The sequence below is a fragment of the Trichophyton rubrum genome (genome assembly GCF_000151425.1).
Source record: "Trichophyton rubrum CBS 118892 genomic scaffold supercont2.3, whole genome shotgun sequence".
NCBI classification, from domain to species: Eukaryota; Fungi; Ascomycota; class Eurotiomycetes; order Onygenales; family Arthrodermataceae; genus Trichophyton; species Trichophyton rubrum.
The window spans coordinates 2,821,215-2,845,560 of record NW_003456426.1 but is presented as its reverse complement, the minus strand read 5'-3'; the positions used below and the strand labels follow the sequence as shown (position 1 = coordinate 2,845,560).

The 24,346-nt window shown below is 48.3% G+C and overlaps 9 protein-coding genes and 1 non-coding gene across 18 annotated transcripts; 2 read left to right on the top strand and 8 right to left on the bottom strand.

Moving 5' to 3' along the window:
* Nucleotides 1-19: 19 nt before the first annotated feature.
* On the top strand, nt 20-3,727 carry TERG_03821 (uncharacterized protein). Of its 7 annotated transcripts, XM_003236731.2 has the most exons (4): nt 20-1,268; nt 1,324-1,552; nt 1,609-1,991; nt 2,051-3,727. In XM_003236731.2, exons 1-4 carry the CDS (start codon nt 1,229-1,231, stop codon nt 3,568-3,570), a joined length of 2,172 nt encoding a protein of 723 aa, XP_003236779.1. In that variant the 5' UTR covers nt 20-1,228; the 3' UTR covers nt 3,571-3,727. The 7 variants fall into 7 exon arrangements, with proteins under 7 accessions (XP_003236779.1, XP_047606073.1, XP_047606069.1 ...); XM_047749647.1 differs by having other exon boundaries at nt 1,609-3,727; XM_047749643.1 differs by having other exon boundaries at nt 1,324-1,991.
* Nucleotides 3,728-3,763: 36 nt separating this feature from the next.
* TERG_10535 lies at nt 3,764-3,870 on the bottom strand. The gene has a single exon. It is a non-coding gene; the product is annotated as a tRNA-Arg (tRNA).
* Nucleotides 3,781-7,999, bottom strand: TERG_03820 (uncharacterized protein). Its single transcript, XM_047748162.1, has one exon. It carries the CDS (start codon nt 4,585-4,587, stop codon nt 4,201-4,203), a length of 387 nt encoding a protein of 128 aa, XP_047604138.1. The 5' UTR covers nt 4,588-7,999; the 3' UTR covers nt 3,781-4,200.
* Nucleotides 8,000-8,009: 10 nt separating this feature from the next.
* On the bottom strand, nt 8,010-10,200 carry TERG_03819 (uncharacterized protein). Of its 2 annotated transcripts, XM_047749641.1 has the most exons (2): nt 9,325-10,200; nt 8,010-9,265 (listed from the first exon to the last, which is right to left on the bottom strand). In XM_047749641.1, the coding sequence occupies exon 2, from the start codon at nt 8,965-8,967 to the stop codon at nt 8,650-8,652; it is 318 nt and encodes a 105-aa protein (XP_047606067.1). In that variant the 5' UTR covers nt 8,968-9,265; nt 9,325-10,200; the 3' UTR covers nt 8,010-8,649. The 2 variants fall into 2 exon arrangements, with proteins under 2 accessions (XP_047606067.1, XP_047604137.1); XM_047748161.1 differs by having other exon boundaries at nt 8,010-10,200.
* Nucleotides 10,201-10,491: 291 nt separating this feature from the next.
* TERG_03818 (uncharacterized protein) lies at nt 10,492-12,638 on the bottom strand (the record flags this gene model as incomplete). The annotated part of the gene is made up of 5 exons (XM_003236728.1): nt 10,492-10,745; nt 10,808-11,281; nt 11,345-12,116; nt 12,180-12,259; nt 12,320-12,638. 5 exons carry the CDS (start codon nt 12,636-12,638, stop codon nt 10,492-10,494), a joined length of 1,899 nt encoding a protein of 632 aa, XP_003236776.1.
* A 637-nt stretch (nt 12,639-13,275) lies between these two features.
* Nucleotides 13,276-14,097, top strand: TERG_03817 (uncharacterized protein; the record flags this gene model as incomplete). The annotated part of the gene is made up of 1 exon (XM_003236727.1): nt 13,276-14,097. The coding sequence occupies one exon, from the start codon at nt 13,276-13,278 to the stop codon at nt 14,095-14,097; it is 822 nt and encodes a 273-aa protein (XP_003236775.1).
* A 189-nt stretch (nt 14,098-14,286) lies between these two features.
* On the bottom strand, nt 14,287-15,126 carry TERG_12059 (uncharacterized protein; the record flags this gene model as incomplete). The annotated part of the gene is made up of 1 exon (XM_047751075.1): nt 14,287-15,126. One exon carries the CDS (start codon nt 15,124-15,126, stop codon nt 14,287-14,289), a length of 840 nt encoding a protein of 279 aa, XP_047606066.1.
* An 81-nt stretch (nt 15,127-15,207) lies between these two features.
* TERG_12058 (uncharacterized protein) lies at nt 15,208-16,293 on the bottom strand (the record flags this gene model as incomplete). The annotated part of the gene is made up of 3 exons (XM_003236726.2): nt 15,208-15,486; nt 15,554-15,792; nt 15,858-16,293. 3 exons carry the CDS (start codon nt 16,291-16,293, stop codon nt 15,208-15,210), a joined length of 954 nt encoding a protein of 317 aa, XP_003236774.2.
* Nucleotides 16,294-16,964: 671 nt separating this feature from the next.
* TERG_03815 (subtilisin-like protease 3) lies at nt 16,965-18,413 on the bottom strand (the record flags this gene model as incomplete). The annotated part of the gene is made up of 4 exons (XM_003236725.2): nt 18,071-18,413; nt 17,452-17,991; nt 17,281-17,386; nt 16,965-17,203 (listed from the first exon to the last, which is right to left on the bottom strand). Exons 1-4 carry the CDS (start codon nt 18,377-18,379, stop codon nt 16,965-16,967), a joined length of 1,194 nt encoding a protein of 397 aa, XP_003236773.1. The 5' UTR covers nt 18,380-18,413.
* A 1,926-nt stretch (nt 18,414-20,339) lies between these two features.
* Nucleotides 20,340-24,229, bottom strand: TERG_03813 (uncharacterized protein). Of its 2 annotated transcripts, none has more exons than XM_047748160.1 (2): nt 22,693-24,229; nt 20,340-22,627 (listed from the first exon to the last, which is right to left on the bottom strand). In XM_047748160.1, the coding sequence occupies exons 1-2, from the start codon at nt 23,421-23,423 to the stop codon at nt 22,318-22,320; spliced, it is 1,041 nt and encodes a 346-aa protein (XP_047604136.1). In that variant the 5' UTR covers nt 23,424-24,229; the 3' UTR covers nt 20,340-22,317. The 2 variants fall into 2 exon arrangements, with proteins under 2 accessions (XP_047604136.1, XP_047606065.1); XM_047749640.1 differs by having other exon boundaries at nt 20,340-23,829; nt 23,902-23,925.
* Between the last annotated feature and the right edge of the window lie 117 nt (nt 24,230-24,346).

Genomic DNA, 24,346 nt, shown 5'->3' with positions numbered 1-24,346 from the left:
ACGTGCTATGGTTGCGCGGTATAAAGTTGTGGCTGCTTTAATGCTGACAAAGCTAGAGCTTGCCCGATTTGGCTAGCATAAGTGGCGTCGTGCCAGGATCACGTAAGCTTTCTGTCGCCGCTTTTGCCTGTACTGAAGGGGAGCGGCTCTTTTCTTAACGCAGCGTTGTGTATAAAAAGGCTGGGGAAGCGGTTGTGTGCGCGCAATGCTCTGGAACCATTAGCCAGGCTGAGCGTAGAGAAACAAGGCTGAGCCACTGGGCATGAGCCCTTTCCTTTCCCCCGGGAGCCTTCTTGTTGCCGTGTGGTGATGCTCGGGGTGTGTCGCCTTTATAGTGACCCTGGGCTGTCTTTGGCCCTCAAAAACAAAAGAGAATCCCCCCTTTTTTGCCGTAATTTTTAATATACCCAACTCCAAAATGGTCAGAGGCAAAACGAGAGAATGAAAACTGACAAGGAAGAAGAAGAAGAAGAAGAAAAAGAGTACAAGATCTTAGGTTGCTGGTCGTAAATGCAGCAATAAAACAGTTGCCTCCTCTCAGTAACCCCGTCTCTCCAAACCAATAGCCTGCTCTGTTAACTTTGTTTTTTAGCACCAGTTGAGTAGTACGGAGTATCCTTCACAGACAACTATTTTTCAGCAGTAGAATAAACCTGGTCGTAGTTGCCGGCGCGTGGCGGACGGGTGCGAGGAGATCGTATGATATTACTGTGAGGCTGGTGGCATAGCGCTGCTCTTTACGGTGGCGAGGTATGCGCTGACACGAAGAACAAGACAAGCAATGTACAAGAAGAGGCCACCAAGGAAGGCAGCGCTGAACGAACCGACCTCTGGATAAGTTAGAGGTAGTTGGCGATGCAGAGGAGGTTGGAGTTGAGGTTGAGAAAAAAGGGCGACGTTCAGGGTTTTGGCCTTCTCTTAGGCGTTTCGTTGCTTATGTGATCTCCCGATCACCTGATGCCCTCGCGGGCCGTCGTTTATCCAGTATCACGTGTGTGTCTCTTACGTCAGCCATGTGTGTGTGAGCTTCACCACCTTGTTAAGAAGCAAGAGTAGAGCCGCGATAGCATCACATCACTGGAACCATTCACGGGTTATATATTACGGGCGCAGCGACGGCGCAGAACTGGTTGATAGGTACAGTATACTGGCTTGACTAAACTTGCATGGACAAAGCCCTAGTCAAGTAAGATTTGTTTCTGCGTCACCAAACAAACTAGATGCTACGATGGCATCTAGCCCTCTCTCCCTCCGGCAGCGGCAGATCGGTACGTTTGTGTTCTATTGTACCATCTAGGATATGATTCTGACATACTCCATTAGCTTCAATTGAACACATTTTAAATTTGAACCATGAAATTCCTCCTCAAAACGAGCTTCAGGGGGACTCGGCAGCAGGCAAAAACGGTCTCATACCTCGAGCTGCCCCCCTACTGAATGAGGATGGCGACCCAGTGTGGAAGATACTTGTCTTTGATAATCTCGGGCGCGATGTCATTAGCAGTGTTCTTCGAGTTAATGATCTTCGAAGCTGGGGAGTTACAATCCATCTGTACGTGCTTGTTGCCCCCATATTCCACTTGGTGGCCATGGCTGACCACCAAATAGTAATCTAAACTCACGGCGCTACCCTATTCCAGATGTGCCGGTTATATACTTGGTTGAGCCAACTATTGAAAACATCAAAATGATCACCTCCGACCTATCTAAGGGCCTCTACTCCCCCGCATACGTGAACTTCCTCTCCTCCGTTCCCCGACCTATTCTCGAAGACTTTGCTGCAGAAATTGCCGCTACTGGAACAGCAGACAAGGTAGCCCAGATTTATGATCAGTATTTAAATTTTACCGTTGCAGAACCGGAGCTATTCAGCTTAGGCATGGGGAAGGATACATACTGGAAAATCAACAGCGCAACAACCAAGGATGAAGAGCTGGATGTCGTTGTGGACAGAATCGTTAGCGGTCTGTTTAGTGTCAGTGTCACAATGGGTAGGTTTATGTCTAACTCAAGATGCGGCAGAAGCTGTTACTAACGTTCTACTATCCAGGATCGATACCCATTATCAGATGCCCAAAGGGTGGTGCCGCTGAGCTTATAGCCGCAAAACTTGATCGCAAGCTTCGAGATCATATATTAAATTCGAAAGACAACTTATTTTCTGGTGGCTCTCAACGACAGGGTACTGCATTACCCTCTAGCAGGCCTGTTCTGATAATAGTTGATCGAAATGTTGACCTTGTCCCAATGCTTTCTCATTCGTGGACGTACCAGTCGCTCATTCACGATGTTTTGAAGATGCATCTGAACCGTATAACAGTACAGTCGCCTATCGACGAGTCTGATCTAAGCAAAGGGATGACGACTAAGTCTTATGATTTGAATGTGAATGACTTCTTCTGGAACCGAAATGCAGGGGTACCCTTCCCACAGGTTGCGGAAGATATTGATGCAGAATTGACTCGATATAAAGACGATGCAAACGAGATCACGAAGAAGACGGGGGCATCGTCCATTGAGGACCTCAATATTGATGCGGGTGCATCTGCCCAGCACCTGAAGACTGCCATTACACTTCTACCTGAACTACGTGAGCGGAAAGCACTCCTTGATATGCATATGAATATCGCCACCGCCTTGCTCAAAGGGATCAAAGACCGCCAACTCGACAACTTCTTTCAGCTTGAAGAAAACATCAACAAGCAAAACAAAACGCAGATGCTAGAGATAATATCAGATACTGAGCGTGGAAATAACCCAGTCGATAAATTAAGGTTATTTATCATCTGGTTCTTGAGCACAGAGTCAGATCTGTCTCGTGCTGAACTTAACCGTTTTGAAGAAGCGTTGAAGCAGGCAGGTTGCACTGATATCAGCCCCATAGCGTACGTGAAACGCGTACGAGAAATCACTAGAATGACCATGATGTCAACGTCGACATCGACCGCACCCCAGCAGCCCTCCTCTGACCTTTTCCGTGGCTTTTCCTCTCTCTCCAACCGGCTGACGGACCGCATTACAGCTGGCGCCTTAGGCGCGAACTTTGACTCCCTTATTTCAGGCGTCAAGAACTTTCTTCCAGCCAACAAAGATCTTACCATTACGAAGATTACCGAATCGATCATGGACCCATCAGCGGCATCCAGCTCAACCATTGCACTCACAGAGAATTACCTATACTTTGACCCACGGAGCGCCAATGCCCGTGGCGCCATGCCTCCATCAATTGCATCCACTCGCAACGCCCAGTCTGGTGGATCTGCAACAAGCGGAACAAATGCCACGTTTGGCCAAAGACGTCAGGCGTTCAACGAAGGTATCGTTTTCACTGTCGGCGGTGGCAGCATGGACGAGTATGGTAATTTGCAGGACTGGGTACATCGGACCGGTGGCGGACAAGCCGGTGCGGGAATCTCTGTCGGAGGAAGCGGAATGAACGCTGGTGCTGGTGGCACGGCCCATTCTTCTGCCCTTGGTTTGGGCAGAAGAGTGGTGTATGGCAGTACCGAATTGTTGAATGCGGATGACTTTTTGACAGAAGCTCTTGGGAAACTCGGACACGAGAGTTGATGAAGTGATAGGGTGGAAATCAATAAGCTCACACAGCCTTAACGATAATAGTAAATATAGTTCTATCAGCCGAGTTTGCAGGTCATCCACGCCAATTACCCCTTTTTCTTTTATCGTAAGGCAGGTAGTTGCTGTAGAGCAAAGATTTCTAGGTAACAAACAAGAAGAAAAAAAAAAAAAAGAAATGAAAAAGCACCCCCGCCCGGACTCGAACCGGGATAGTCAGATATCAGAGGACGCCATCCTTGAGGGATCACGTGGCTTAGAAGTCTGAAACGTTAACCATTACGCCACGAGGGCTGATTGCGCTTGAAGGTCGGATCTCGAGAAACAGCAAGAGGAACAAGTAGCCTGATGGCAGCCACCAACGCCAGTAGATGGCGGATGAGTGTCTGGTATGCGGTAGCATCATATGGGAATTATTGTCAACCATGAGCAGAGAAAAATGACCGGCCGCCTAAAACAGGTCTCTTGCTGTAACTACCAGCCATTTTCTCATCCTGTAGAAACCAGAAATTCAGGAAAAGAGCCAACCAACCGCCAAAACCTGCACGGCGTAGGCTAGTCGTCGACGCTATTGTGACCAGAAGCCGTTATCTTTTGTTTACTCTTCTACGGAGTACTTCTGGCTCATCTCCGGTGGCCATGCTGAGGCGGATCGAGGTTCCTCGACTGAGGGAGGCGATCAAGGGAGCTGACGGAGCTTTCAGGAGAGGAAGATCGTGAGGACTTGAGGTTTGGAGATCCTGTAGCCAACGGACCAGTAGTGAACAGTCCTATTCTCGCTCCATCGGATATAGATGCATTCTGACAGTGGCCACATATGTACGTATTGAAGCCGTTACCTCTGCAGTCCTCGCAGTTGTGTTCTCTAAGCAAACTCATTAGCCCCTGAGTCAAATTATAGAGAATGCGGGTGCCGCAAGTGAAGGTAGCATTAATGATTAAAGAGGTTGAAGCGTCCTTACCTGGGTGGATTTCCTGCACAAGATCTGCAGGTAAGAAACGTTCTGCCATTATTGCAGAAGATGTGTTGTGGGTCTAAATAAATGGTTGTGCGGTAGTCGTCATTATTTGGTTGTGTCATGGTATCGGAATTGGTAACTCGCCTGGGAATCGCGATGGCAGGCATCAGAATAGTGACAGCAGTCTCTCGAGGCTGGACGTAGCTGCGAATTCAGACCGCAAAAGTAAAGATAAGGTATGCGTATTTACATAGGATATCTAAAATCCAAGAGATAAACTAGGCTTCTTGCACAAGATTGCCAAGGGTATGGAGGTGGCAGGAGTAAATATCACCTTCTACAGACTCTCTCCAACAAAGGCCGGATAGGTATTTAAGTAGAAAACCGCAGGCTAACAAATGGTGCGGCTATTGATTCCCCTGACGGGCCCTCGAGCACTTGGTCCGGGTAACCTACCATACATAGCTTTGTGCAGGTGCGGCAACTGAGAATCACAGGATAAGCTCTCAATTGCCGTACAACGGTAACGCTTCTCTAGGGTGACAATCGGTTAAAGGCAAGGAGAATAAGCGTATAAGTTAGATTGGTTCAGGCATAGCGGGTTTCAATTACCGTAGCTTAAGCCTTGCTGCCCCTACGTCACTTGGCTCCGGTTAGCTCGTGAGCAGTTGTTGATGCAGGCAAGATAGCATCGAACGTATGCTCGGGTGACACCAAGATGGGCTTAATTGAGCACAATCTGCACTTGACGTGCACTTCCCAGGTTTCCTCGACCTACCGATAACATGTGCACAACCCGGTGGTTTGTGTGGAGTAATGGATATCGCATGAAATAAGGATTCAAAACGTGTCATAGCAGACATCAGCATAAAAGATATAAGCAATGCTTTCAGTAGGTAAACGTTCGCTAAAAGGATTATGTAAATCTGTTTACCTCCATTCATAGTCTATGATTTGCATGACTAAGTTATAATTGCATATGGACCTGCAACATGGGATGCTAGACTTCCACGTCCTGCGATTCATCCTGCTAGAGCAAGCCATAGCTGATACGCGCCTGGCTCACAAGGCATTCGAGGGCAAAAAAAAAAGGTTGCATGCATATTTCAAAGAGCAAATCAGGTTAGAAAAAGGGTATCCAGTGCTCGGAGAGACCATGTTGATAATGCCGAGTACGAACCGAATAATTGGATTGAGTGTCAAATGACGAGGATTCCAGCGGGCTTACAAGCCACTAGAGGTTCCTGTTAATCATCGTGTAACATAATGACCTTTGATGGGCCATTACGGAGTACCTCCACACCGCTACGCCCTAGGGTAGCATCGAGTATTTGGCATTTTCATTTCTACAGCACGCCCCAGTCTGTCCCAGTTTATTCTTTCGTTGAGGTATTGGTATAACGTACAGCACTACCCATGTACACACGGAGGTAAGCGGGAATTACACCACTGTGCAATCTGCCAGTTCAGTGTTCAACATGGAGACCCAAGAACAAGGTCCAAATCCCATGTCAGGGACGTTTTGTAATCGAGATAATTCAAGAGCTTGGTGATAGGATACCTAGGCGCCAGAATATCTGGTGCTGGATATCCTCAGAGTGGGACAAGTGTCAAAATAGCCGAGGAATCTCAGGGACAGATGTGCATATTGTTTGGTCGGGCCTTGTCATGCATCACCAGGCACCAACAAGGTAAAGCATTAGAGCCGGATACGGTGGAGTGTACTCCAGATTCAGGCTGGGAGAGAGAGAGAGACCAGCCAGTGATATTTAAGGTCCAGATGCAAAGAGCACTGGGGGTTCTGCCAGTCAAGCAAATCAGACACTTGTTGCCCCTAGGCATACTCTCCGGGTAAGTTTCGGGTAACAAGAAACAGAGCAGATCTTGGGTATAGTCGGCCTCAGCCCAAAAGAAGAAAGGAAAAAGAGAATGTCCCTGGGCAAGGGATGAACGTAGTCCAGCAATAATGAATGGGAGCTCCTCATAGGCAAAGAAAAGCTGGGAGCAAAGGAGGAAGCGATTGTTGCACAAGTGACACTGGCCTGCCTAAAGCAGATTGTTGCATGAAGCATTATTGATTACCTGCCAGCCAGTTCTGAGTAAAGAGAGACAACTGTGAGAAGCCTAGTTAGTTCTTTCAGTGACCGGATGCTTGATAACGGGGGGCGAATCGCCATCGGATCTCATTGACGTCAAAGGGCGGCACTGCTGGAATTCGCTTCACATAATTCTCCTCTTTTCTGTCATATTTTCTTTGTTCTTCTTTTCTTTTTCTTCTTTCTTTTTTTCTTTTTAGTTACCCTTCTTCCTTATTTAGTTAACTGTCGAGAGATTGGTTATACCTATTAAAACAAATGCCGAGTGCAAGATAAAGCAGTCAGGTCGACATTCCTAAGCGGGTGCTCTGTAAACTCGGGTAAAGCAAATCCAATGTCAGTTTGGATAGAAAACCATGTCCATTTCATACTATGCGTATCAAAGCGGAAAGATATGCCTGAAAACCGACGGAGCCAAAGAGAGGGAGATCGAGTATCGACGCACTGGAGGATAAAACTGGTTACTCGACTCAACGAGGCACAGCCTGATCGATCATTGAGTTCGAGCCGAGCTGCACGAACAGCCTTCTAGTGTTGAAGATCACAAGTAGCTGACAGGAAAGGTGTCCTATTTTGGGTTGCATCAGGTTCGGTAGAAATAATATGGAAGAGACGGTCAGCATCAGGTCGGGCTAGGATTCGGGACCGAGTGATTGAACCATTCAGAAATAACAATGCAGCTACCCGCTTGTGCCACGGTAACTGGTTAGTTAACCTAAGTAACTCTGAGATGATCTGAAATCAACTTTAGCCAGTCAAATTCCAACCCCTTCGTGTCTTGTATAACCTGATCCTTCGAGGGTTGTACCCCGAAGACCTGTCGAATAGTTAATCCCAGCGTAAATGTCACATCTCGATAAGCCATCAGTTACTTTTAATAGATATGCTCCAGCATTTAATCAAGACAGAGATAGAGAAGGGCAATATAGGGAGTAAATATAGGCAATACTCAATAAAAGAACGTGTTGGTTCGGAATACGTAGCTAACTAACAAACTAGCTATTTAATTAAGCCAGCAAGATAGTTGACTACATAGTAACTAGTCAGTGTAAGCGACACATTAAATACCCCAAGCAAAGAACGGAGATAAAATCATAGAAAACCGCCCCATCTTCCTGAACTTCAAATCACCCCCGTAAACAAATACCCATGGTACTTTCAGATGAATTAAGAGCCTCCTTCGAGACACGTACCTATTGTTAAGAAAAAGGTCGTAATACTAAATTATAATCCCTGTCCCATGTCCATTGCGAACTCCGGGTCCCAGCTCAATGCCATTACCCTGCTATCTGCCGTCAACTATGCATAGGCGTGAGAGGAACGAAGGTGGTCTGGATTGTAAACCCCGGTAAACTAAAATAAAGATAAAAATAAAAATAAAAAAAGGGAACCATGAATAGAAGACCAATGGACCAGGGGTGAAAAAGAAAGAAGGTAGTAAAGTAAAATGCAGCAGCTCGGAAGGTGGATATAGGGACCTGTTTGTCTTGCTTCTTTTTAATCAAAATAGCCTGGTGGTAGGGAAGCAAGAGCGACAACAGTCCCGACTCCACCTAAAACGGCCCCAGTGATAGCTGTAGCAGCATAGCGGGCAAAAACCCCAAGACGAGAAGGCTGTTCGGCATTGGAAGATTTCGCTCGCTTCTGTGGAGGATTATACTCAATTTCCTCGGTTGTATCATTGCCTGGGAGGTTTTTTTGAGGTTGGGCATCAGGGAGAATTTCGCCATCTATGGCCTCAGCAGCACATAAATCATCAAACTTACGCTTGGTACCGCAAGCGTGGGAGCTAGTTGGTGATGATGGAATGGGACCAACTTGTTTTGTGGTTGCTTTCTCAGCAAGTTTATCTAGATTCTCCTTCGTTAGAGAGTTACGAGATGGATGAACCCGGGCGGGAGCCAGCTCCAATGGAAGTGCATATGTATTCAGAGGCGGGAGTTGACGTCGAAACTGGTTGTGTATCTCGGGGAATGTAAGGGGCTGTTTCCCTAAGAACGGAACATGGCACTGATCATTTATATCCGGGATTTTGTCGACTGTAGGGCGGCCTGTTGAATGAGAGTGAATGTAAGGCCACGGGCCGACTGGCCTTTCTCCGCCAGGATAGGGGGCACGTGAATACCAAGGGCCTGTGGCGCTATCGCGACAGGCGCGCGTGGAGGAGATATCTGTCTCGCGCTCGGCCGGGTCTGGAGATGACTTGATGGATATGATATCCGCACCTGACTTTGGCTGTAATGGCGTCGTTTGGCACTGGAAGGATGGGTCATGTTCTGCATCAAGAATATGACTACCCCCGTTCTCACTTTGAGCCTCACTACCTTCCTCGTCATCTGGAACAGTATATGTGTTTGTGGCTGGTAATTCACAGGAGGGTATGGCCTCAGAAGGGTCGTTCCATGTATAGCTAATACGAATTTTGACTGGTTTATATGAGTCTACGGCGTCACGCAAGTTAGTTTTAAAACCCTATAGGATTCCAATTGGAAGTCCATGCGTACCTTCTCCTCTATTGACGGTGGCTCCCAGGACAACTGTGTCCCCACTTGAGACTAGCTTCAGTCCTGAAGTCAACTTGATGTCATTTAGCAACGTTCCGTGTAAAGAGTAGAGATCTTTGATATGGATTTCCTATGAAGTATCACAGTCAGAATGGAGGAGGATATTTGATGGTAGCTAGGATGAGTCACCTTCTTTATAACATCCACAAATAGTTCAGCATGGTTGCGAGAGACAACACGATTGTCGAATCGAAGATTATCCTTGCTAGCCTTTAACAGACTCTTCCCGGACTGCGATGAGCGGCCGATGATGCAACGATACATAGTAGACGAGAAATAGACATCCCGCTCCCCTATATCGTCACCTCCATCGAGGGTAACGGCGTGTAGGGTAACTACGGAAGAGGATTTTCACGTTAGCTCCTGACTTGTACAAGCTCTAGCATGTTGCCATCCCTCGAGTGATAGGGCGAGGACGACTCGGGGATTAATATACCTGTAGCCATAGGCACACGATGCGGATAGGAGCCGTTGGAAATCACTTTGGAGTTGACCGTAGTGAGCGATTCCTTCTTCCCTCTTATTCTTGTGGTATAGTGAGAATATTGTTGTGGCTGCTGCGGGGTGCAGCGGATACAACGCACACCGGGCCGGTGACGTAACAGGCGTGGGTTTAGTAAGGTGTAGTAAAAGTAACGAGTGAGATACTCGATCGGGGTTAGTTACCCAGCCCTATATAGAGGAGAGAACAGGCGTGTAGATGATAGTATTATGGACTGCGAGGAGGCCTTGTAACTGCAGGAAGAAGAGCAAGAAGAGGAAAAGCCAGGCTTCGAAGTGCAAAACGTTGGAGGGAGCGGCAGTTACGGCGTCTGCCGGCTAAGGGTGGGGCTTAGCCAATGAGCGAGCCTGTTAAGCGCCAAGTATCTCTCCACCAAGAACACGAGAGAGGCTACTTCGGCTAGCTAAACTTTAAGTCGCCAGCCGCTGGTTCGCTTCATAATCAGTGGTCGTTGGATCGCGATATCGAGACAAACTAGAAAAACCAAGATAATATGAGACCATGATAGTATACATTACGCGCAGGAAAAGAACATCGAACGGCAAAGCGCCCACCTTCGTCAACTGTAGCCGCAAAAATGGGGGGGAGGGGGGAAAAGGGAAGCAAGTGGCCACTACTTATTTACAGTACAGGAAGACAATGGGGACAAAAGGTGTAGTAAAACAGAAGCAGGATAAGAAAGCGTACGTGGTTCCAGGAAGTCAGCCAGGTGGATATAATCCCTCATCAGCCACTCATCTCTCTCTCTCCCTTTTTATGGGGGCAGTATTGTTGGTTGGTTGTTGGGTTCGAGTTTAGAAACCACCAGGAGCACCGAGTCCAGCTGCACCGCCCATCTGTGCTAGCCTGGCAGCAAGCTTAGGGTACTTCTCCTGCACCTCGAGCTGGGCGCGAGTGGCTTCGGCGTATGAGACAGCGTTTATCACCTCTGCCTCTGTTCGTGCTAATTCGGCAGCGCGTTCGAAATACTTCAAGGCTTGAGAAACCTTTCCTTGCTGGAGAAGAAGTTGAGCTAGGGTAGCAATCGCAATATCGCAATCAGGGTCAACTAGAAAGACTCGGTTAGCAGGTGCCAAAGAAAATCGAAAAGGAGCATCGTGTGAGCCTTACTGATAAGAGCCTTCTGGCAGAGGTTTTCGGCTTCTTGGAAATCCTGCTTCCACTGGAAAATAGCAAGAGCCTTGTTAATTAGGGGCAGAACGTTGATGCTCCAGGGTTTGTTAGATTTCTCTAGTTCAACGGCACGGTCAAATTTCTCAATGGCTTCGGAGAATTTCTGCATATCAAGCAGAAGCTCGCCATAGTAATTGTAAACCTCAGCCACGTTCTCGAAGTTTTTGAGGGTCCGCTTGAAAGTAGCCATCGCTGATGCAACAGAACCCAGCTTGTACTGAGTAACCCCCAATTGGATATGTGAGTAAATGAAGTCCCGGTCAAGGTCAATTGATTTTTGGTAATCCTTGGCAGCCTCTCCAAGCTCGCCAAGGATGAAATGAAGTTGTGCCCGATGGTAATAAATATCGGGATCATCCTTGTTCTGGGTCACAGCCAGGTCGAAATCGTCCTGTGCTGATTCCCTGTTGCCTATCAAGCGGAATTCAAGCGTCAGTATTTGGCACGATATTCATAAAATGCGGTCAGACATACCCATCTCGAGGTATAAGCTGGCACGTTTGATGTAACTCTGCACAAGCGATGGGTCAAGCTCAATGCTCTTGTTTAAGTCAGTAAGTGCTGCGGCTGCTTCTCCAGCTAGGTAGGTGAAGGTGGCGCGCATATTGAGGGCCAAAGCTTCAAGCTTGCCGAGTTCACCTAGCTCCAAGGCCTTTTCAAACGCTCGTGCGGCCTCGTCGTATCCATCTCCAGTTGACTTGGCAACCGCCAATAACCCCTTTCGGAGCTGCCCTAGGCCACTGTCTTCTTTCAACTCAACAGATTCGTCAAGCTCTTCTGGAACCGGCTTGGGTCGGAAGCTCTGGAGGTAGTTTGAGACGAAAGTAGCACTAGGCAACTTCTTGCCCTTTCCTTCGAGGATAGCGCGGCCCTTCTCTTCGGCTACTTGTTTCAGCAACCTCTCGACCGCAGCTTTGCCAGTGTCACTGGCAAATCCATCAAGGATACAGCTAGCAGTGTAATCAAGTAGGGCCTCGCTGTATTTTCCTAGCTTATCATATGCGTTTGCCCGTCTGTTCATTGCCTTGATATACTCATCATCCATGGCCAAGGCCGCGGTAGTATCCTCTACCACCTTCTCCCATTCACCGAGGGCGTTATAACAGGCGGCGCGATTAGAGTAGTAGACAGGATCAGGTTTGCAGAGAATTGCTTTCCCATAGAGCTCGATTGCTCGGTTGTAGTCCTTTGAACCAAACGCTTTGTTTCCGGCAGCTTTAAGGATTCCAGCATAGCGTTCTCTCGTCTGTATTTAAGATGAAGGCTTTAGCAATCTAGGTTATAGAGTTCGCCATTGTTTCAAACGTACCTGAGCAGGTAGGCTGTCCACGTTAGACTCATCAACGTCTGGGAGTTCTTCTGGTGCCTGCTCTGTTGCCGCTTTTGTTTCTATATATTTCTCAGGTTAACAAATTCAATGGCAATGGGCGACCGATTAATCCGCCATACCAGATTTCTCCGACGTGGCGGCTTTCTTTTCCTGCTCCGCCTTCTTTTCCTTTCGCCGTTCTTTTTTGCTCTTGCGCTTCTCTCCCGATGGACCAGAAACCTGGGTTGGTCTACCGGTGTCAGACAAATAGTATACCACACCAGCGCTTGTCACGACAACCGCAACACCAGCAATTGTGTAGACTAGAGCCTTGTTTTCTGAGGCCCATGATGAAATACGATCCCAAACCGAAGGTGACGATGAAGCAGCGGTATTCTCGATGTGCTGCTGGATAGTGGATGATGGCAGCGATGGGACGACGGGTTCGATGGGTGCCATGGCTGCGATGAAGTCGTTCTAATTCACTGGGTAAACAGCGACCAGCACCAGTGTCAAATCTATAAAACAAGCGCTATTCACTCGATCAGGACGCCTCAATGAACCGCTGGTAACGAAACTGGCCAGAAGCGTGAGCTGGTAGTTCTTTGTATAATAAAGTTGTGGAAGATGAACTGGTTTGGAGCAACCCCCCCGTGAATTTTGGAGATGGAGACAGGGAAAGAACAGGAATTAAAAAAAGGATTAAGGAAGCCCTCCGATGTGAAATGAATTAGAAATGCGGAAAAGGGCTGCGTAAGATCTATCGGTATGGGACTTGAGAAGAAGCGAAGTTGAAGTGCTTGCGAGAGAAAACATCGTGCAAGCTCTCTGGGCAGTAGAAAATTTCTGGGTTGCTTATGTAATCTCGTATAGAAGTAGCTCAACTTCAACTTCTATCAGTATCAACAACAACCACCGACATATACCATAACCAACTGCATCGCCGAGGCATTTGCTACAGCCTACGATCATAAAGGGCATCTGTGGCCAGGGAAAATGATTGACATCGGCGGCGTGATCTGAGCTTTGGCCTCCAAATTGCGAATAGATACCTATAAGCGCCCGTGAGGCTGCCAGAGGGGCAAGGGACAACATCATGGCTGATATCAACTCTGATTTCCGCGTTATATCCACCCTACGCTACGATCCAGAGCTTTTGAATGAGATACACAACCCGGTCCCCCAACTAGAGCTACCTTTTGCGCCCTTCTACCTCCTTACATACCACCATGGGCGACTCCTGGATGCTGTGTCTGACTTCCAATGGGAGGCTGCTATTTCACGAATGCAACAGACTGCTTTCGCCGAGAAATTTGCTGAGTCTCTCAATGCACAGCTCCCAGACAAATCTCGACCTTGGCGTTTGCGCATACTGTTAGATCATAAGGGCGAGCTGACTGTGGAGGCTTCGCCTATTCTATCGCCTTTGAGCTCTCATATTTTCTTTCTTCCGCCTCACCTTTCGTTCTCATCCTTGTGTGCGTATAATAAGGATGTTATCCACTGGAAACTACGGCTGGATACGCAGCCCACTGAACCATCTCTATTCACCAAGCACAAGACCACTTTTAGAGACGTGTATAATGCCGCCCGGATGAGGGCCAACCTACCATCTGTGGCCGCCCCAGTTGAAGTTCTTATGTACAACCTCAATGGTGAGGCCATGGAAGGCAGCATTACCACGGTTTACTTTAGAAAAAGAGTAGTTGATAAAACATACAACTCAACCGCTGTTGTTGATGAATGGATTACACCTCTACTATCCTGTGGCGGAAACTCAGCAACAACTCGGCGTTATGCTCTAGATACTGGCATCTGCTCCGAGGGTGTCATCCGGGTTGACACACTAAAGTCCGGGGAAGAGGTATGGCTGAGTAATGGAGTAAGAGGGTTTATGCCAGCTGTATTAGAGCTGTAGAAGTGCAGCCAAGGGAGTCATATGGTTTGTTGGATTTTAGGAATGCCTCTAACTTTAACTTCTGTGGAGAGTCGATACACATTTATACTTAACTTTCCTGTGGTATTTGGCATGCAGGACGGCGATGCCTTTGGTTATTGTCTCAAACCCCAAGGACAGGGGTGGAAAAGCACACATTCAAAGGAGAAATCATGCCCCCTGCCCAAGGAGCACCAGATTAGCGACGTTCATCACGGTGATAAAAAGCCACACCATCCCAGCGATGACAGCTATGTACCATGAGTTTGCCATTTTAATAATGCTTTCACCCTGGTCTGCAGCCCCAACGACCAGACGGTTATTCCGGAATATGTCTTCATTGCGTGCAAGACAACGTGCACTCCCGGGCTGAACGGTCATATACTTGTTGAGACAAGTAAAGTAGATCAGGGGTGCCGTAATAAATGGCAGGACAATACTCAATACTACTTGGGATGCGTTCAATGTTGCGTTCAGTCCCTGACGCCCCACAGCTGCTGCTATTACGATGCTTGGGACGATGCTGATGCTTCGAGTTACCAAACGTCGTAGCCAGGGCCGAAGCTTCCAATTCAAGGCACCCTCGCTCACCATTTGGCCAGCAATGGTACAAATAACTCCGGCAGAGATTCCAGAAAGCAGCAATGCCAGAGCAAAAATTGTGCCCACTGCAGGAGAAATGGATTTTGACAAAAGCGCGTGAATTCCAAATATGTCTGCCTCTAGAGCATCCTTATTTTTGTATAAGGATGCACCTGCAACAATAAGAATTGCTGAATTGACAAAGAGGGCGAAGGAAAACAAGGAGACCGTCAGTTCGGCAATAGAGATTTTCAGCGAGTGTCTGATCGCGCGGATGGACGGAATGTAGTGCAATTTATCCTTGTCGACTCCTTCGCTGACGGAAGAAGACGCTGACAGTAGTTCTGGCGGCAAGAGTTTGCTTTTCGCATCATACTCTCGCAGACGTGGCTGAACTATTCCTGACCCTAGGTAGAGGCTGTGCGGCATGACTGTTGCTCCGAGAATACCACATGCTTGGTAGATGCTATCATCTGGTTAGCAATGTTTCAAGGAAAGATGGGTGGGGCCTTACGCTTGTCCCTCAACGAGCTGTTCGGATGGCAAATATCCCCTAAAGACTTCTCCTACAGTAGCGTTCTTTATGAGTGAAAGTTGGATGCAAAAACAAATGACTACGCCTAACACCAAACACATGATGACAGCCTCAAAGACACGCAGAGCCTTCATGGAACCATCTGGACGATAGAAAAAAAGAATAATCATGACGTCGAAGATTGAGATTGCGCATCCGACAATCAGCGGTATCTTTGGGATAAGGAGATTCAATCCGATCGCAAATCCAATTACCTATTTTATTTCAGGTCAGCAAGGCTAGTCCAGTCATAGGGTGGTTTAGTACGACGACTTTACATACCTCAGCAATATCGGTGGCAATAATAGCCACCTCGGCAAGAATATATAGCAGGATGTTGAGCCATCGTGGGAGAAAGGCTCTACATGCCTCTGCTAAATTTAGTCCACTCACAGTTCCAAGCTTAATAGCAAGAGACTGGAGCAAAATGGCGAATAGGTTCGCCATGAGAATAACAAACAGCAACCGAAAGCGATACGATGCTCCAGCAGCAATCCCAGTTGAATAATTACCAGGGTCAACTAGATTGAACGATATTAGCACTGACATAGACGTTCTTAAAACGAGAACGAAGAATGTCCCATACTGTATGCCACAGATACCATAAATCCCGGGCCAATAAAAGCGCAAAATTTGAGCAAAACTTTCTTAACCCGCTCAATTGGGGAATCACAGCTATTCTCTGGGCCAGAGGGGGCTGCTGCTTCGTTATCTGGTGTAACAGTAGCTATTTGTGACAGAGGAAGTTTGTTATCTCCTCTTGGGAGCTGACCAGTCAGTGGACTGGCCAGCGAGTTCGACGCCTCGCCCGACCCCGTAGCAGGATGGGTATTGGCATTTTTATCACGGTCAACAATCTGCGTTTCTCCATGTAAGGACTGCGGGTCCTCCTTCTTCAGCTCCCTCGAGTTGACAATCCCATTCAGGGCTTCATTGGTGACTAAATCGTTCGAAAGAGGATTCGGATTCTGGTTGTAGCCATCTCCTTCATACGGCTCATCCGTTCGAGAAGTCTTGTTCATAGTGACTCGTTTCTAGTTAATCAGAATACGTAACTAGTATGCAGCCACCAAACTGCAATCGAGCTTGAGCACTTGGCAAGAAGAAAATTGATTATCGGCGTAGGCTCAGGATATATTATTTTCCTTTCGCTGCCTTCCTGTAAGTGTTCCCTATATAATTACACATCGCCTCGTTGTGGATCTTCCGCTTCTCCTGATTGATCTACATGTTACGTAATCCCGGTTACTTCTCGCGGCTTCCTAATCCATCCGGATCCACGCCGCATGAATGCCAAGACTTAGGTGACTGCCACGTGTTTAGAACTTTGTTAGCAGCTCCTTAGTCAGCGAGCACTATTTCAACTTTATTTTATCCAAGTTCGACTTTTGAAAATGGAACAATCATCACAACTACAGATGCCTTTCTTCAAGGGCCGGATGAATCAAGAAGCAGGTTAAATAAGATTGCGTCTTCATTGGCTCCGGCGTTGCAGAAGCAAGTAACGAAGGTAGTCTCGGCACATTTAACATGTCCAAGGTGAAGCAAAACTATGTGCATGTAACTGATTGAGAAGTATGTACATCAATCAACATTCCGGCCACGGCAAGCGTCATATTGATCAAAAATAGGTGACAGCACCCTTTACCACTAGCGTAAAGCTAGGGCAAGACGCATTCAGGGGATTAGTTCTTTATCGTCCACTTCCGTTGTAGAGGAGACGGTTGGTGGTGCCAGTTCCTGGGTTGCGGATAACGGCGTTACCGATCTGCTTCAAGCGGTTGCAGGCCTGAGCAACGCTAACACCCTGGGCAAGCATAGCAGCACCGACACCACAAACATGGGGAGAGGCCATGGAGGTTCCGGACAGGGTACGGGTACCACCTCCTGGGGCAGCGGAGAGGATGTTGGAGCCGGGAGCATAGATGTCAACTATTCCAATGTGTTAGTCACGGAATGTGAGAGAGGCGAGGGATAAGGTAGGCCCTGAGAATCGAATAATAACTTACCAATGGTACCCCAGTTGGAGAAAGAGGACTTCTGGTCATCAATGGTGGAGGAGGCGGCGGTGCAGACAGCTGGAGCAGAGGCCGGGGAAGAATTCTTGGCATCCCTCTATATTATTTAAAGTGTGATTAGTATCGTCGAGTGGGAAGTGAGGTGAAGGACCTGTGACTTACGTTGTCGTTTCCAGCGGCGACAGCCACGAAGATACCAGCTTCCTGGGCACGGGTGACAGCATCGTTGCTAGCCTGGCTGAAAGAGCCGCCCAAGCTAAGGTTGAGGGCGGCTTTTCCGAGAGTGTTCTTGGATCGGGCGTCGGTAACACACCAGTCAATACCCTTGATCACGCCAGAGGTAGAACCGGAGCCTCCAGCGGAAAGGACCTTGACGGCGACAATGTTGGCCTTCTTAGCAACTCCGTATGTAGTGCCAGCGAAGGTACCAGCGGTGTGGGTTCCGTGGCCGTTGCCATCAGTGTTGTCGTTATCGACGGTGTTGGTTCCCCAGCGGATACGGCCAGCGAATTCAGAGTGGTGGATATCAATACCGGTGTCAACACCATAAATGGTGATGCCTTGGCCAGCAGAGCTGTCATAGACAAAGTCCTTGTTTCCAGGAGCCTTGTGGGAGACTCTGCCCAAACCCCAGGTGGGAGCGTTTGGCTGGGTGGTGAGAGCGGCCAACTTGACAACGCGGTCGTGCTCTACATAGTTGACCTAGACTTGCCTGTCAGAATAAACCAGAAGAAGGGCAGAAAGAAAGGTACAAAGGACTCCAGAGGGCTTCAGGACTAACCTTGTCATCTTTGAGGATAGATTCGATGGTGGCCTCGTCGAAGTGGCCGTTATAGGCTCTCCATCCGTTGATGTTGAAGGAGTCCTTGTGTCCGACAGTCTCGGAGCCACGCTTAGCCTTGTTGAGGCTGTGGGTGGCAGCAACAGAGGAGATATGTGAGTCAAAATCCTCAGCAGTGACACCGTCCTTCATGACAACGATGTAGGAGTTGGGGATGACATCGTTGCCGCCACGGTTGTGGAAGAAAGCGCGGGCATCAACGGCAGCGACGGCCGCTAGGAAGACGGAGATAACCTTGATGCAGCCCATTGTGAGGAGTTGCTAGATTCTGGTTGATTGAAATGTTGATGAATTGCTGTATAGACATACTCGAGTAGATGGGATTGATGGCCAGCCTTTATACCCGCCCAAAGACCCTCCTCCCGCCCCCTTCACTTCACCCCGGCTACCCTAGGGAGACCTGGTCATCTTTCCAGCCCTTGATTCATGAGAGGGTGTGCGGGACAATGCTCCGCACGCCTCGGGCTCCCAGACATGCTTTTTTCTCCTAAGGTATGCAACCATGTAATATCGCCGGCGAGTTGAATACCAGGCACGTATCTCTAGCGAATAACAAAAGTGATGGTATAAAAATATCATCGGCAAGATGCGGAGAGGCCTAGTCAGCCCAGGAACGGGAGTGTCTATTGCTATTCCGGGGAGACATACATCGAGCAAGCAAATATTGGTCAGCCACCATCTACTCTCTGGCAGTCCCAAGGTTGAGATCGTCATGCTGCAAGCCTGATTCAAACGGATGGCCGCGGTAACACCGCAGGTCTCAGGGGTCTGAGGAGCGTGAACCCATCTTGTGATGCCCATACCCCTGTAGGAGTATGGGCTGGGAGAGGCTGGTATTCGCGAATATTCTACGGTCCATCCAAGCCGAGATTTGTTGACCGATATAAAAAGCTCTGACCAACTTGTCCAGTACAATGGTTTTGTCGACGATCTTTGGTGTTGATCATGGCAAAACGCATGATAACAGCTATTAGAGTGAGCGGCAGATCTTCAGGACTAGACGGTGTTTGTATAATGAGTAACACTGCCCCTGTTTCTGGCTCATGCTTTACCGCCGGCGTAGGAATATCAAAGCCGGGGTTCGGTTCTTCACCCGGGGTGTCCAAAGGCAAGCGAAAGAAAGATCAGGACGCCAGGGGAAAAAAAAAATTGCGTGCTCTCCACTCCCGCCATCGATACGAAGCAGATATTCGTGATAGATTACCTCATAGCAGCCAAGAGCGCGGTGGGTATACAGCCAATATATCAAATGGCGTTAGATATTGGCGATCAATCGCGGGGAATGCAGAAAGGCACAAGAAAGAGGCCTCTATAAACTTTCAGGCAAGGCGAAGAGTACCATATATAGCATAAACACATGCTAGCTTCCCTTCTTTAGCCAAGGTGGAGGGTGGGAAGGCTCGAGAATTTCACTCTCGCCCTAGGGAGGAATGGCATTATCCGACCCCTGGCCTTGGGCAGTGATATCATAAATCCACTTACTGTGGCATCGACGATCACACCCCCAGATCTGCACGTCAATCCCCAGTATTTTCGCAGCAGCTGTAGCTTAGTAAACGCCTCTATTCCCAGTGGCCCATCAGTAATCGACACTGCGATCCGTCCCTTTTGATCCAGGAAACAGGTCAACATGCACGGCCCAATGATGATCGGTTTGCTGCTGATCAAGGCTTAACCTAACACCAGACGATATCTGAAAATAAGAATGGAGAGAACGCCAGTTCCTCAACATCGACTAACTAGACGGTTGATGCGAAGATCTCGAGATAGCGGGCCGCCTGTCAGCGTAGCGCTGGATTCGCCTCGCTCGAGCACTCGTTTGCCCTTTCGCCACCCCTTGGGATTTAAGCGTGACAAGGCCAGCGACTACTACTCAAGCCGGGATCAAAGTGGTTAGAAAGGGCGGAAATGGATTCAGAGTCCGAAGTCAAGAAATGCGACCCGACCAGGGGGTGGAGGGGGTGCGCTGGTTCACTTCGCTGTCATTTGTTTGATATCGACCCTGGGGGTTTGGGTGATTTGGCGACTTCGGGACAGCAGACTCCATCCATCATCCGGCTGGCCAGCCAGTTATATTGCAATGCCGCGAGCTGAGTTCTCTCGGCCCCGGACTCCATGCCGGCATGAAGAAAAGGATATCTTCTTGTGCGGAGAAACTAGTTACGGGGTGCATGATAAGAAAAAGGACATCCACATGCCAAGTAAGGCACGCTCTTTTCAACGCCGGGCTGGCTCCTTCGGTGCAACCCATCTGTATCACAATATCTCGGCTGACATTTGTCGTTTGACTGATAGAAAAAGGGGCCAAAAGATCAAAATTCAGGTAATCGAGGAGTCACAGCGGCGCAGCCCCCTACCAAAGACCGACCAGAGTTTCTGAGCTGGAGAGGATAAACATTCCGCACGAAGTAACTATGTGAATACTCCGTGGCTAAGGAGCCAGGAAACCTGACCAAAAGTGCAGGGATGAGAGGGTGGCATATGAAATACCCGCTTGCTACAACCGTAGTTATGCTGTGCTCTCCCAATCCTGGTGACGCCATTCGCACGACCCAGCGGCAAGCAGCAACGCTTGGTTCCCATGCTCGAGTGTGTCCTATCTTGTGTGATCGTAGTCGGCTTGACTCGCCGGAGACAAGTTGACTGGTTATGGTGAGAGCACCGGCTTCGCTACTTAGCGAGTCCAGGACTGCGTATGGACTCTCCAGTCAAATGATTGTTCGCTAGTAATAGCGCTCGAAGAACATCATGCGGTCCGCACAAGTCTCTCATTTAGAGGCGAAGCTTCAAGCTGTAGACCAAAGGTTGTCTGTTGCTTCGGCGAATTTGGCAAATCAAGCCGCCTTCCGCATGCTGTAACCACTAACTCACTAGTTATAGGTCGAGGATGTATCGTTATAACCAGCCAGGGATTAAGAAAGGATGGACGATACGCCAGGCAGAGAGTACGACAGTCCCTGTACAATATGCCAACCCCGCGAATTCATCGTGCCTCCTGTGTGTACCATGGATTTCCCCAAATATGGAGGCAAAAGTCCTCCCCCGTTTAATCGGCATGCCTTGTGGTACAGCCATCCTGTCACGCTCTGTGTCAAGATACCAATATCAGCGGCTGTGGTGGCTGCACACAAACTTAGCTATTATTTAGCTTCTGGGAGCCTCATGCAAACACATGCAAGCCACATAGTCTTGGTGTCATCCGGGCATAATTCAAATAATAGTTAATCAAGTGAGTTGTTATACTCTCCGCCAATAACTTAAAGGATATTCTTGACCCCTGGTGACGTCCGGTCGTCTGCCATTATCGCTGGAGTAACAATATCACTTTCGACCAAGGGTGTACTTTTGCTCGATATATGGAGTCGGTTTGCAACAACTTGTGTCCTGCACACAAGCTGCATCAGTTAATGAGCTATGGAGCCTCAGCTGGCACCAAAATTCCGGACGGAAGCTGCCTAGGTCATCACCAACTAGTGCCCCGTCTTTTCTCCCAAGACACGCCGGGTACACAGCGTGGTCAGACTCCATCGCCGTGATGTTGATGGTGCCTGCTTTCTTAAAGCTGTCCTGGAGGTCTAGGTCATAGGTTGTTTTGAAATAGCTAGCTCGCTCTTAGATGGCGTCCGCGAACAGGGTCATTAGAAAACAAAATCCATAAGAAAAGCAGCATTGATTGAAAGAAAGTAAGATTCTGTCATTATGAGGCCTCTTCTTATTCCCTATGAAGCCTTGGTCAACTCGACTCAAGGTTGCTTGTTATGCCTCTGGTATCCATAGATCCCATTAAATCTCTGGCTGGTGGGATTCGCACCCTACTGTTAAAACCGTCAATGGCGCAGGGTTCATTTTGTTGACACGGACGCAAATACTTGCTCACCCGTGTTCAACATCGGTTGTTCTTTGTTCCTGTAGCCTTGGTGTTGGTGTAGCCGGAAATCTGATACTTTTGGTGCTGGACAGTGGTTGGGGTGAGGTTGTTGTTTCTAATTAAATAACTAGATATTTGACCACTGTACAGCAGCCTTATTCATGAGAGATATATACTGTCGTCACCCTGTTGACATGAACTAAACAGTTAAAGGAGATTTAGGTCGTGAAAATGTACTATTGATCATAGCTTGCTTGCTACTTAATATAAAGGACGTCTAGAAAAGCCTAGCCAGGAGAGAATGGCAGCCAGTAAATGCCTACTTTTCGCTGCTCGTAACTTGTTCTTCGTGGGATACTTCACGCTGAATCACCTTATCGACGTCATCCCGCATATAGTTCTCGGCGTGTCCAGCACCGGCCGTCAATGCAGCTCCTTTACGTCCGATGACATACCAAGGGAGATTGAACATCTCGTCCATGGCCTCAAGGGACTTACCTGCGGTTTCGGGGAGGAAGAACCACATCCATACTAAGCCAAGCAAGGTAACGGCAGCGAAGAAGAAGAAAGTACCCTGAGGCTTCATGGCAGTTTCAAGAAGCATGGAGGGAACCGCTTTCGAGTTGCCACTATTATGTAGTGTCAGTCGATATATTACCGAAACCACCGAGAGTTATATACACGACAGACTTACTATTGATTAGCAAAATGGAAGCACATAACCATCGAGGATCCGAGAGCTCTGACCCGGAGAGGGAAGATCTCGGCGTTAATAAGGTACTGGATGCTGTTCCATCCGAGTGCCCAGCCGACTCCAGAAATATAAATGGCGACAATGGCAGCTGTTCCGGCGCGTTTGGCATTGCCCATTGGCTTGAAGTGTTCTGTGATTTCTGGGACAACAGCAAGATAGATGGCCACGTACAGCATGCTCAGGAACTGGAGGATGATGCCATAAGTGAGGGCCCGTTTTCTACCAAGCATATCAACAAGGAACAGAGCGCAGACAAGTGAAGCAACGAGCTTCACAACACCGAAAATGGCGGTTGCAAAGAGCTTCTCTGACTGGCCAGTGGTTCCCAGCATAGCGAAAAAGGTTGGCGCGTAGATAGTGATACTGTTTGCGCCAGACCACTGAGCCAAGAGCTGGGACATCAATCCAAGCATTATGCGGCATCGGTTCGAAGGGGTCATAAAGAGCTCCTTTAGCGGTCCTATCCAGCCGAGGCCCAAGGTAGCCTCTTTCTCACGCTCCACCTGTTCAAAAATGTCTAGCATCTCGGTCTGAACATAGGGGTGATCCTCTGGCAGGTTACGGATCTTTGACATGGTGGCAGCGGCTTCTTCCTTCTTACCCTTGCTAGCCAGGAATCTGGGGGATTCGTGGACACCAATGGACAAAAGAAGGATTATACCAGCAAACATCAAATGGAGACTGGTTGGTACGATCTAATTACGCAAATGAATCAGTAATGGAGGTTACGATACGGCTGGGCAAAGGAGAACACATACCCATTGGTTTTGTGAGTGGCTACTGATATGAAGAGCAGACCCCCAGCTGGCGAAGTAACTCAGCATGATACCAAGATACACGGCACCTGAAAATGTACAGATGCAAAGACCACGGATAGCACGTGGAGATATTTCAGCCAGATATGTAGGAGCAACAACAGCGGTTTGTCCAATTCCAAGACCGGCGATGAACCTGCCAGCGTACACCTGGCCGATTCTTCCATTGGAGGTGATGAAAATAATGATACCGGTTATCCAGATGAGGCAGAGTTGTCGAGTTGCCCATAGACGGCCAATCTTGTCGGTAATAAGGAAGGCACTAGAATGTTTTGACGCCTTAAGCGCCGGTACGGGTGCCGCTAGTCAATATAGGGGAATCGGGGGAACATACAGCAAAGCACCTCCTATGCTTCCAATCTGCACCATAGCAGTGATATTTCCGAGAAGATTAGCCTTTTCAGACTCGCTTAGGAGAGGGTCTTTAAGGCGATATTTTGAAATGAAAGCTTTCTGTTGGACTGTGCCTGAGATGAGGCCCTCGTCGATACCTGGAAGGGGGGAAATACAGTCAGCTTTTTCGCTGACAACCAACTAGACACCACTATAACATCAATGTATGGGTTACCTCGACTAGCACCCATCAGACCAAAACACAAGATAGCATATCCTAGCCTCCAGTTCAAGGCCTGGCGAGGGGTCTCGCCCAAATTCTGGGTGAAGATATTGGGCATGATGCTGGTGGTTAGCCCTGCTGCTGCCTCAGAAAGCACGCGACTTTCGACCAGGGTTTGCCTCGAACCGCACGATAATTCTGCAGTATAGCCAAATAAATCCCA